Source organism: Eucyclogobius newberryi, unplaced genomic scaffold (assembly GCF_026437365.1).
Source record: "Eucyclogobius newberryi isolate DKJ021-1_F unplaced genomic scaffold, fEucNew1.0.hap1 SCAF_9, whole genome shotgun sequence".
Taxonomy (NCBI): Eukaryota; Metazoa; Chordata; class Actinopteri; order Gobiiformes; family Gobiidae; genus Eucyclogobius; species Eucyclogobius newberryi.
Genome location: NW_027316532.1, coordinates 5,621,937 through 5,634,771, shown reverse-complemented (window position 1 = coordinate 5,634,771; position 12,835 = coordinate 5,621,937). Strand labels below are relative to the sequence as shown.

Sequence of the window (12,835 nt, the reverse complement as noted above, 5' to 3'; positions counted from 1 at the left end):
CGCGGCTGCAGGTGAGCAGTAGGTGCGTTTTATGACTGATACATGGCAGTCCACGCCACGAGGAAATAAGACTCAGATTTTGGCCAAAAAAATCGTCCATTCAACCTTTAAGTTTCACAAAAGAGCTAACTAAAAAATAATAATAACAACAAAAATTGCCAAATGTGTTAAAGTTGATCAATGATATGGAATAAATGAAAAATAAAAAGATATAGGGCCCATTAAGTCACCCACTAATATACTTTTTTTTCTGCCAGCTCCTTGCTTTGAATAATTTGAATGAATCAGTCCGGAAGGGCATCCAGATTAAAATGCAGATACATCTAGAAAGATTCTCCCTCAATTAATGTATGTACAAATCCCTGCAGTAACCCACAAAGAATTAAAAACAAAGCAAGGAAAAAGGTCAAAAGTTCTAAGTGGTTTCATTTCAAAGTCTCACATTCTTTAATTATGCGATTCATTAAAACTGTTTACATTTTGATCTCATCTTTTCAATCCCCATAAAACGCTCCTGTTTCCCGTCATGAATCATTTGGAATTCTCCGGAGAGTTGGCAATCTTTCAGCCGACCAAAGTCCCAAACTGCTCAAACGTCCCTCGTATGAATTCTGATGAAGATAGTTATAGGAAACAAGATGAAACGCAATATTTCCTGGCGATAGAGCCGTGTTTGATCCCTCATCCTCCTCCTTATGCTCCGTTCTTGTGATGATACAAATCCAATGCGCCTTTAGTTAACGTTGAGGTGGAGGGCAAATGATACAACTTCAAATATACCATTCAACATACTTGGAATGGCAACAAAAAAAGATTTACGACCGAAATGCTCTGCAAAGTCGACTACAGTAAACTTTTAAACTGTATTTTCTCATCATTCGTACAAAAGTTGTATTTTGATTCACTCCTGCACGTTTGAGTGAAGCCTGTATTGTCCTAAACTGAGGTTAGAGTGCTCAGAAAATGTTCACCTATCCCCTATCCCCGCCCACAACCCTGTTCTCAGTTGTGATTATTTGAAACGTTAAAACTCCCAGTGACATGTCGAGCTCTAAAATGTCACGTAGACACTTTTCAAAAAAACGAAAAGCTGTGAATGTCAATTTGCTGCTTGTTATGGTGAAATGTTGTTATAAATTTCAGCAGTTTTGAACAAGAAGTAAATATATCTATCACTATTACTAAGCCCATTTAGATCAATATTGGGCTTTTACCATAAACGACATGTAAAATAAGGATCTACATATGTTATAGTTCGATACTAATTAACTGAAAAAAACAACAGTAAAGCAACAGTAGATGGTGCTGAAAGCGGTGTTTGCCAAGTAATCAATATCAAACCACACTGAAACCAAGAAAACAAAACATTCATTCGGAGGTGTTGCCATTTCAAGAAAAGAAACACAAATAAATAAGAGTAAAACAAAACTGTGCAACTACAGAGGCCACGCAATAGAGTCTGAACTGAGCTATTGGTTTCTCTACTCACCAAAGTTAAAGTGGAAGAACATGTTGCATGCTGGGTAACAAAACCTTGCAATACAAGTTACAAGTTATCTAATTAAAGTTATCCACTTAATTATAAAACATAAGTTAACACTTCAATCATACTTTGAATAACCTTGATAAAGTACAAACAAATAGTTTATCAAGAACGATTCAGGCTTAGTGACTTTAATTAAGAAGTTACCCGGTCTGACTCATTCTTCATAAACAATGTGCTCATTATTAAGTCTTTAAACATACATTATTAAAGGGCATATAATAATAATAATAACTTTTATTTATATAGCGCTTTTCAGTGACCCAAAGACGCTGAACATATATAAAAAGGGGGGGGGTATTTACAGACGGGGGGGACAACACGTACAATACACATTAATATACAGATAAAATGAACAAGACAGAAGAAGTAGAGAGAAAAAGATGGGGATGTAACAGGGGGTAGAAGAGTAGACAGTGGGGTAGAGGAGGCTAGGGGTAGGGGAGGTCATAGGCTTGGGTGAAGAGGTATGTTTTTAGGCGGGATTTGAATGTTGTGAGTGAGGGAGAGTGGCAAGTTGGGTTTTCTAATTTTGACTTTAAAATGGGGTATTTATGAATGTTGTAAAAATAAATGTCAGTTTTACACCAATCAAATACCGTAGCTATTAGTGTAGAAAGGTGGAAAAATCTGTATAAAATAAGAGGAAGTGACATCACATTAGGGACACTCCCTCTAAACATCAATTCAACAAAAAAAAAGGTGCTCCCATAAGTAACATTAAAGTAAGTAATTTCCTCCTGTGATGTCATCAATTACAACAAGGAAGTAAAACTAAAAACTTAAAAATGTGCTATTCTGGGATTATATTTTTGTTTAAATATTTTTTAGCTAAATTGAAAATATATTTGTCTTAGATGAATGAGTAGTCCAACCTGTCATAGGCACTTTAAGGCTAATTAGGGTTTACGGTAGGTATCATAAAGCGTTACCAAACACGTCGTAGTCCATAGAAGCTAGATTGATGTAAATACTTCATCCTGATGCAGTTTCAAAATAAAGTACCCCAGCTCATACATTTTGATATCAACAAACTCTAAAACGTAACTCTTTTCGTACGATACAGTGGAGCGAAAACACCAAACCTCCATCGTACTACCTTTGGAGCGCCGCTGTCCTGACCTTGCGAGAGCCGTTAAACTCGCTCTCGACATCATGAAAGGAACGAGGGATGAATTTTTAATGGTCCCTGGAGGCAATTTGCTTTAACACAAATAGATACAATCATAAACAAACACAGGCCTATACCCTGGATCCACATCCAGCAGTGTCACTATGAATTATGAAGATCTGAGGCGTGCAAACGGAGCAAAGTCAGTGGGAGTCCAGATGTGATATCATAACAGCACTTTCAAAAGGAAAAAAATAATTAATAATAAATAATTGTTATCTGTAGGAAAAAAGTTTAAAATCATGTAAAATCATTTATATCGTTTATCCATTATCAATCCTTTTACTGGCGCTTTCATCTGTAACCTCTTCGGGATCATATTGTTCTCTCGGCATCTAAGATTGAACTGTTTTCTGTTGTCTGCTAATTTCCTGGCCGTGTTTTCAAGTTCCAGAACTCGATCCAAGTTTTCTGCCCCAAATTCTTAGATGGAACACTTCTGGAACAAAGGAATGGACATGTAAAATTGCTTGAAATCGATACATTTGATCATTTATCGGCAACATTTACAGTATTAACCAATTAAATTAAATGTGCTGACCAATCACCAACATTGGTCAACATGATTTTTTTTTTAAATGAGGTATTTCAGCATCTCAAACATTCCCTCAAAAGTTTGTTAATAAGTACACAGTTCTAATGATATTCACAACTGAACAGACCCCAGTTTTAGGGGCCAGAAAAAAAATTATATATTCAAAATATATTAGTATAAAACGATTTTTACACGGGAAGTACGCATTAACAACACTAGTGACACAGACCATGGAAAAAAAAAAATGAAATACTCTCAAAATAGTGAAATTGCATAGTAATAATTAAAAATACAGTGTGGTTTTACATGAATATAAGCTGTACCATTACCACTGTGTATAGAAAAAGTATATATTTTTTCCAATAATTTCTCATAGTTCACTTTGACAGTGCGATTCTCATCATAAAATGTCTCTGATTGGATGAAATTTTTATTTGCAGTTACTTATATCTGATTATCATCCAGCAAAATGTCTTTTAAAAGCCATTCACTCTCCTTCTTTCTTATGACACTCCGTTTTTACAATATATCGTAGTGAGTAAATGGCATTTTCCTGAAGTTGAATAATAAAAAGTTGGCTCCTTTTCCTTTAAATAATCTGCTTTGTCCAAACCAGAACAACGCCCCCTTCTGACCGCCTTAACTCACATCGTTATCCGACATTCTATGCACCGTAATGAATATTCCATCAAACCGTACGCATAGAAACTCCTCATCTAACTCGCGTCTCAAACTTTCAATAATGCACTCCATTTTCATAAGCACGTCAAGTCCAATGTGCTGTTTTTCATTAGATCCCGTTCCCATTTAATTGTACAGCCTCCGCATAATATGACAGCTCGGATTGCCACTCTTACAAGTTGACAGTCAATCGGCAGCCGGAAAATTAAAACCCGCCGCATTTACTGCCCACTTTCATTAAAACCTGCATATTATCGCGACGAAAAACACATCAACAAATAAATAAGATAGCAGCTTTCAATCACAGGGCAGGGATGGTTTGACGCTTCAAATTTGTAAGCAAAAATAAAGAAATAACAGCCAGTGTGCCAAGAGCATTTACGTATAGTTGTTGTAGAATTACTTTTTTTTTTTTGTTGCTTTCTGTTCACATCGTGGTCTAATTTCGCCGCTCCTTCTTACCCCTCCGTAGACATCAGGGAGAGCGGAAGTCCCAAGCCCGTCATGGTCTTCATCCATGGGGGATCCTACATGGAAGGAACGGGGAACATGTTCGACGGAAGTATCCTGGCCAGTTACGGAAACGTCATCGTCATCACCGTCAACTACAGACTGGGCGTGCTAGGTAAGATGATGTTTTTGTAACGTTTTGCTTTGCTGGTCGCTGGTTGGAAACGCTGCGGATGGGGAAAAAAGTGTATCTACAGTACGTCATGGGTTGTTTTGTGATCGTCGCGTGAAATCTTTGACTACATGTCCAGCAAAACGTATCAAAAAGTGTTGAAGAACTTTGGGATAACTCAGTTTTTGTGATAGAACTTTGTGTTTCTAAGGGTTTCTAACTTTGGCATACTTAGCATACTTCAAATGGTGAAAGAGTTTGACGCTCGCATTGCGTCGAATTCCTTTTAATGTTCGGCAGTTCATTACTCAATGTGTGTTTGCAAAAGGTTCTTATAGTTTCTGGTGTAGTTTCATATTTACAAAATGGTTGGACATGTTAATAGTATGTGTTTTGCTGGATTGACTAGCCTACCTTTTCTTGGCTGTTGATGGAAAATGTTCTGTGGAGCTGTCACATTTGATACCTTCTGCATTTGCCTTGTTTTGTGCCATGTCAACGACGACTCGACGTGAAGTAGTAGTAGAAAAATGCAACGCATGAGTTTTGCCTTTAGGGTCTCGCCTTAAAATCTATGCTGTGTCTTTACAAAGGTTCCGGTCTAAAATATGGCTAACATTGCAGTAGAATATTGAATCAAAATGTAGTGGGAGTCTATGCCAATATTTGAACTTCCCAAAGTGGCTAGAGAAACTGATATTGTTGGAAATTGATATTGGAAGCCAGAAACGAAAAACTAGCACGTGTTAGCGAGTTGGCTAGCGTTAATGTCCCTGGTTCTACTTATATCATCCCATAAACAAGTTTTGTATTATGATTAGCCTTCAGATTAGCGTTTCTATCTGGCGTTGTCGTAAAAAACTAGCACGTGTTAGCGAGTTGGCTAGCGTTAATGTCCCTGGTTCTACTTATATCATCCCATAAACAAGTTTTGTATTATGATTAGCCTTCAGATTAGCGTTTCTATCTGGCGTTGTCGTAAAAAACTAGCACGTGTTAGCGAGTTGGCTAGCGTTAATGTTCCTGGTTCTACTTATATCATCCCATAAACAAGTTTTGTATTATGATTAGCCTTCAGATTAGCGTTTCTATCTGGTGTTGTTGTGAAAAACTAGCCTGTGTTAGCGAGTTGGCTAGCGTTAATGTCCCTGGCTGTATACATACCATCCCATAGAGAAGTATTTGATTATCGTTAGTCTTCAAACCCGCATCTCTATGTAGCGCTGTAGCATGCTGCAAAGTTCTCCCTGTCCCTACGGTGAGTCGGTCCTCTTCTTGTCACGAGCGCACTTGCATTCATCAAACTACTGTCTAGTCTCATTTCTCCTCTCCTGCCTCTCGGGCTTCTCTCCTCATCTTCTTCTTCATCTCGTCTTATCGCTCTAATTCTTATCTCCTGTCCCTGATGTTCGGATGTCACTCCACACCCACGGGGCACCTCAATATTGGAAACAAAGCCTGTGTTTCCAAATTAGATCAATGCGGCTATCGTTTTGATGGAGGCTTTTTGCATATTCGCTCCAATAATGCTGGATAGTTTGGGTCAGTGTTTTTTTCCCCCTTTTCTTTCCCTGTTGCGTACAAATTCAATATGAGTCACGTCCAAGCTAATATAATTTTTTCTCAACATGAGATGTTTTTCAGATTTGCACGGTGAAAATGTGATGTTCTCTTCAGGTGGTTGTAACCCCTTTTAGACAAATTGATTTGGAGAAATTGCAGCTATCAGTTGAAAGCTAGTTATTGGACAGTAATCAAATGAGAAATGGATGCCCGGTTTCGAAAGCAAAGCGTGTCCTCCATTTTGTAGCCCCTCAAATGTGATGATTTTACACCTCCACTAATACAGGCGAGATGTGTTTCATGTGCAATTTGCAGTCACTTAGTACTTTCCACATACCGTACTTATACTCCTAGTTGAGTACTGTGTAACAATACTTTTATTTGAGTAAACGTTTGGTGTTTCTCGCTCTGTTCCTTCAAATACTGTATTGTTTGTCTAATTTTTCTGTTTTATCTTTTCAAAATTAAAGATTTTGAGCATTATTTAATGTTTTTTTCGACTATATGAATAAATCAGATGTTACGTCCGGACAGGTTCTATTCGAATTTCTACTATTTTGTGGGTAATAGTATTTTAAAGTGATGGTACTCTTTACTTGAGTGCTATTATTGGCTTCTCTATTTCTTGCAATTGGATCATTTCGGGGTGCAGATGTTTTAGTCCAGCTCACAGCAAGCCAAAAGACACATAATTAAGATTTTGGCGCCAACAATATGACATGTGTTGAAGGAGTTGCCTTAAGATATTTCATGAAAACAGTAGCATGGTCCATCTGTGTTTGTTTTGACACGTTTTGCTTGAGTTTGGCTCTGGAGTGAATTTGCAATTAGTATTTCCGTGTGGCTTTTGCAGACGTTACATAGTAAGCAGACAATGCGCTTCACGATAGAGGATTATAATGTTTGTACTTTTGAACTTTAAACATACTTTTATAAATATTTTGGCCATGATAAACTATAATGACAAAAAAATCAAAAAAGCCTCCACTGAAGTCAAGGCAAGGCAGGTTTATTTGTAGAGCACATTTCATACACAAGGCAATTCAAAGTGCTTCACACAACAGGAAAAATGCATTCAAATCACAAAGAAATGACAGAAACAGAAATACAATAAAATTAACTAAAATAAAAAATAAAAAAACCCTAGCCAAATCCAAATGTATCTGACCACATTGGCGGGCATTCCAGACACTCCTTCCCATATTTATTTGACATTGCAGCATGACAGTTGTCTCCGGGATGGACACATCACTTTTAGATTGAAACAAACTACCGGTAGATAAGTCCTGCCCCAAATGGAGGAGTTATGACCTGAACATTTACTGCCTTTGTGTATATTTAGGCATCATTAAGGGTCCTAACCTTATTGTGATATGGCTGACTCTCCTTCACCGCTGTTAAGTACCCGATCAGCATTTGATGATGGCTCTCATTGACCAAGGTGTTGAGGATACAGCTGTAAACAGAAGACGGATCAGAGCGTAACCCAACGTTTCCATTCAAAAAGGGATTGTTGTAGAAGTTTTCAGATTGTCAAAAAAAGGATGCAAGTAAAAAGGCTGGAACTGCAGCAACTGGATGTCTTAATCAGGGGACGTTTATCAAGTTTAAGATTATTTGTATTTGCTCGAGAGGAGATTTTTCTTGGAAAGACAGACTGAAAATACAGATGTAAAACATGACTTAGACATTAGAATAATACATGTAACACAACAAAAACAGAAGAACATTGGCATATATTCCCCCAATAACATATTTACCTTCTGTGGAGGATTACTGTTGAAATGTGATTTCAATGTAAAAAAAAAATCCAAATCTACTGTTTACAATGTATGTCAGCGTTGTTGTATGTCCTATTGCTTTGTATAGCATAGTCCAGAAAAAGGTTAACTTAATGACATAATGCCATACCAAGGGAAAATGTAAATGTGAGCCATATTTGAGGCTGTAACACAGTCATTTGATAAATAAATAATACATATGAGCAGAGAATGTGCCATTAAAATGATGATGAACAATTCTTACAATACAACTGATTTAAAATGATTCTAAACTCAGCCACGTGTTTTGAGTGGTTCCATTTCAGGTTTGTCCCAGTGGGTTTCAGAGACAGAAGAGAGCACTGACAGATCCTTCGTTAATTACTCTGATAATGAGATGATTAACAGGGCGCCTCGGAACAGATGAAGCCATTACCATCTTCATCAGATCAGTGTTTACCCACAGAGCAGATGTTTAGGCACTAAGACTGTTCTTTTTTTCACTGGGAACAGGTCTGAATGATTACTACTGGATGCAAATATCACGCAAACATAATTCAGTTTAGAGTTTTAGTTATTCAAATTTAGAAAACACAGTGATATGTACTGCAAGAACAAACTTTAGCCTTGGCTTTTGGCAGTCTTCTGCTGTGAAGAAACATATTTACGATATATGTATATATTATTTTGTAAATTTGCATTTGCATACCATTTTGTTTCTTTTTTTTCCATTTGAGTTATTTTCTTCTATAAACTATAACTATAAATGTATTTTTTACCCTGTTTTTTCATTTTTTATTACAGAAAAAAATATTATTGCGATTTTCATATTTTCATAATTTTCATATCTCTGAACTAGAGCGTAGATTACATGATTCCTGTTCACTATCAATATGAGTATCTTTTTTTTTTTTACTGCATTTTGTAAGTTTTGACAAGAAAAAAAAAATCAAAACATTTATTTTTATTTTTGCAATAACATTTCAAAACCTTTATATCTCAGAACTAGAATGTAGACAAAACCCTGTTGGCTGTATGAAAATCAAACATCATTGTCTATAGTTGCAATGTAAATGATCCTGTTGTGTGGCCTGTCCCTCCGGCTGATCCGATGTACCCCTCCTCTCTCTCTGTGTGCTCTATGATGTCTGTACCTTACTACACACACCACATGCCTGTACGTGCTGAGAGCGCCTGTGCGGAGCTGAGAGCGCCTGTGCGGGGCTGAGAGCGCCTGTGCGGAGCTGAGAGCGCCTGTGCGGAGCTGAGAGCGCCTGTGCGGAGCTGAGAGCGCCTGTGCGGGGCTGAGAGCGCCTGTACGTGCTGAGAGCGCCTGTGCGGGGCTGAGAGCGCCTGTGCGGAGCTGAGAGCGCCTGTGCGGGGCTGAGAGCGCCTGTGCGGAGCTGAGAGCGCCTGTGCGGAGCTGAGAGCGCCTGTGCGGGGCTGAGAGCGCCTGTACGTGCTGAGAGCGCCTGTGCGGAGCTGAGAGCGCCTGTGCGGGGCTGAGAGCGCCTGTGCGGAGCTGAGAGCGCCTGTGCGGGGCTGAGAGCGCCTGTGCGGGGCTGAGAGTGCTTGTGCGGGGCTGAGAGCGTCTCTGCGGGGCTGAGAGCGCCTGTGCGGAGCTGAGAGCGCCTGTGCGGGGATTAGAGCGCCTGTGCGGGGCTGAGAGCGCCTGTGCGGAGCTTAGAGCGTTTGTGCGGGGCTGAGAGCGCCTGTGCGGAGCTTAGAGCGTTTGTGCGGGGCTGAGAGCACCTGTGCGGGGCTGAGAGCGCCTGTGCGGGGCTGAGAGGGCCTGTGCGGGGCTGAGAGGGCCTGTGCGGGGCTGAGAGCGCCTGTGCGGGGCTGAGAGTGCTTGTGCGGGGCTGAGAGCGTCTCTGTGGGGCTGAGAGCGCCTGTGCGGAGCTGAGAGCACCTGTGTGGAGCTGAGAGCGTCTGTGCTGGGCTGAGAGCGCCTGTGCGGGGCTGAGAGGGCCTGTGCGGAGCTGAGAGCGCCTGTGCGGGGCTGAGAGTGCCTGTACGTGCTGAGAGCGCCTGTGCGGAGCTGAGAGCGCCTGTGCGGGGCTGAGAGCGCCTGTGCGGAGCTGAGAGCGCCTGTGCGGGGCTGAGAGCGCCTGTGCGGGGCTGAGAGCGTCTCTGCGGGGCTGAGAGCGCCTGTGCGGGGCTGAGAGCGCCTGTGCGGGGCTGAGAGCGCCTGTGCGCAGCTGAGAGCGCCTGTGCGGAGCTGAGAGCGTTTGTGCGGAGCTGAGAGTGCCTGTGCGGGGCTGAGAGCGTCTCTGCGGGGCTGAGAGCGCCTGTGCGGGGCTGAGAGCGCCTGTGCGGAGCTGAGAGCGCCTGTGCGGAGCTGAGAGTGTTTGTGCGGAGCTGAGAGTGCTTGTGCGGGGCTGAGAGCACCTGTGTGGAGCTGAGAGCGTCTGTGCTGGGCTGAGAGCGCCTGTGCGGGGCTGAGAGGGCCTGTGCGGAGCTGAGAGCGCCTGTGCGGGGCTGAGAGTGCCTGTGCGGGGCTGAGAGTGCCTGTGCGGGGCTGAGAGCGCCTGTGCGGGGATTAGAGCGCCTGTGCGGGGCTGAGAGCGCCTGTGCGGAGCTTAGAGCGTTTGTGCGGGGCTGAGAGCGCCTGTGCGGGGCTGAGAGCACCTGTGCGGGGCTGAGAGCGCCTGTGCGGGGCTGAGAGGGCCTGTGCGGGGCTGAGAGCGCCTGTGCGGGGCTGAGAGGGCCTGTGCGGGGCTGAGAGTGCTTGTGCGGGGCTGAGAGCGTCTCTGCGGGGCTGAGAGCGCCTGTGCGGAGCTGAGAGCGCCTGTGCGGAGCTGAGAGTGTTTTTGCGGAGCTGAGAGTGCCTGTGCGGGGCTGAGAGCGCCTGTGCGGGGCTGAGAGTGCCTGTGCGGGGCTGAGAGCGCCTGTGCGGGGCTGAGAGTGCCTGTGCGGGGCTGAGAGCGCCTGTGCGGGGATTAGAGCGCCTGTGCGGGGCTGAGAGCGCCTGTGCGGAGCTGAGAGCGTTTGTGCGGAGCTGAGAGTGCCTGTGCGGGGCTGAGAGCGTCTCTGCGGGAATGAGAGCGCCTGTGCGGGGCTGAGAGCGCCTGTGCGGAGCTGAGAGCGCCTGTGCGGAGCTGAGAGTGTTTGTGCGGAGCTGAGAGCGCCTGTGCGGAGCTGAGAGCGCCTGTGCGGGGCTGAGAGCGCCTGTGCGGAGCTGAGAGCACCTGTGCGGGGCTGGGTGTGTCTGCAGGGCTCCTCCTCCTCTCTGTGCACCGGGAGGGCAGGAATAGTCCGCTGAGCAGCTGTTAAAGGAGACATTCTGTATTACACCAAATCAAGCTTCATGAGCGTTCAGCCGTGTCGTTCCTTTAACATACGTTTGCTCAAAGTTGTGTTTCTCATGAGTCATGTTTATGCAGACTAATCCTGAATTGTCCTGCAACTGAGGCTTGAGTGCTCAGAAAAGCTCTGTTTTCACCTTCTACCTCACAATTCCCTTCGCTTACTTGGATTCAGTAAAAAAAACACTTCAGGCTTCAGGTTGTCGTAAGGTTTAAGAATTTTGTGTAGCCATTTTTCAACTTGTCGTGTCTCTCTTATGTCATTTTTTCGTAGTTTAACATGAACAAAATGTAAAATAATGATCTACTTATGTATAAGTTCAAGAGAAACAAAGCATACGCCTTCTGTAGCAATGATGCAAAGTGAACACAATTATAGACAATTTTAAATATATGAATTATAAAATACATCATCATACAGATAATGAATAATGAATAATGAATAATAAAATCAATGAAAAGGAGCAGCTTTTTCCTGCTTTTACCACATAGAGAAAACTAACCTTGGAAAAGTGTGAACTACATATACTTCTAATCAACATATACGATATAATAAAACCCACGCAAATGCACTTTTTCAATGATTTTCTTTTGGTAATAACTTTGTACTTCTACTCTTTGAATGGACAGCGGAGCCCACTCGCACAGACTCATGTCCGAGGCTCGACTCTGTCCTTCCTCCTTATAAGAACGCACAGTCAATGTTTGTGCAGGATCCATTAGGCATCTTTAAATATGCAGAGATTCTGACTCCGAGCTGGATATACGGCTGACGGAGGCTGGCCATACAATGGATTTGGCCCAGGGGCAGGCGTATAGTCAGCTCATGTGGGCGTTTGTCTGTGGGAGGAGGAGGAGGCTGCGAATAGAACGTATAGCGCTGTCAACACGTCCTTATTAAAGACGGGAATGCGTTCAAGGCGCTATAGGCTGCATATGTTTTACTTAACGCTGGAGGAAGTCAATGCTATGGACTGCAGAGTGTGTTAAGACAACCGGGGGGACTGGTGCATAAAGGGTAATAGTACAATTAAATGTGCAATGTGACTTGGGACGTTACAGTTATTTAAAGGTGGATTAAAGGAGGATTTTTTCCAGCAAATTCTTTATCATATTTCCTCGTGGCGTGGATAAATCATTTGTCCTGCCACGTATCAATCATAAAACGCACCTACCGCTCACCTGCAGCCGCGTCAGGTTCATCCCCACGTTTCCGCGTGCCTAAGCGCATGGATCTATCATAATATAGTTCCCTCAGTGTACGGGGCAAAATGAAGACGGAGAAAGACAGTTCGAGCTGACGCAGAAGTGAACAGAAATCTACGGGAGACAAGAGATGTGATGCGCTCCGTTGTACTAATAAACAAACGCACGTGTGTGTCGTATCAGTCCACACGGGGGAGTGGCATGTGCACTTCCACCTGCGTTCTCAAATCGCCGAAAAATCGTCCATACCGCCTTTAATGTGAATGGGTTCGATCTTTGTTTTCGAGTTTCTCTTTATCCTTTTTTATTTTATTTCTTTATGCTGTTGCTGGTTTTGTGACGTTTCATATATATATATGTTTTGATCCCTTCAGTTAATTGCAATGTGTGTATTGCCACCTTTAGGCTGTTGAGAAAGATAGATTCATATATTCAACGTTGTAGAA

The 12,835-nt window shown here is 42.7% G+C and overlaps 1 protein-coding gene across 1 annotated transcript in view; it reads left to right on the top strand.

The window, feature by feature from the left end:
* The window catches only part of LOC140354311 (neuroligin-1-like), a 151,878-nt gene extending 147,303 nt beyond the window's left edge, over positions 1 to 4,575 (top strand). Inside the window, exon 3 of the mRNA XM_072439275.1 lies at positions 4,403 to 4,575. Coding sequence (XP_072295376.1) covers positions 4,403 to 4,575 — 173 coding nt within the window. The remainder of the gene's footprint in view (positions 1 to 4,402) is intronic.
* Positions 4,576 to 12,835: the final 8,260 nt, after the last annotated feature.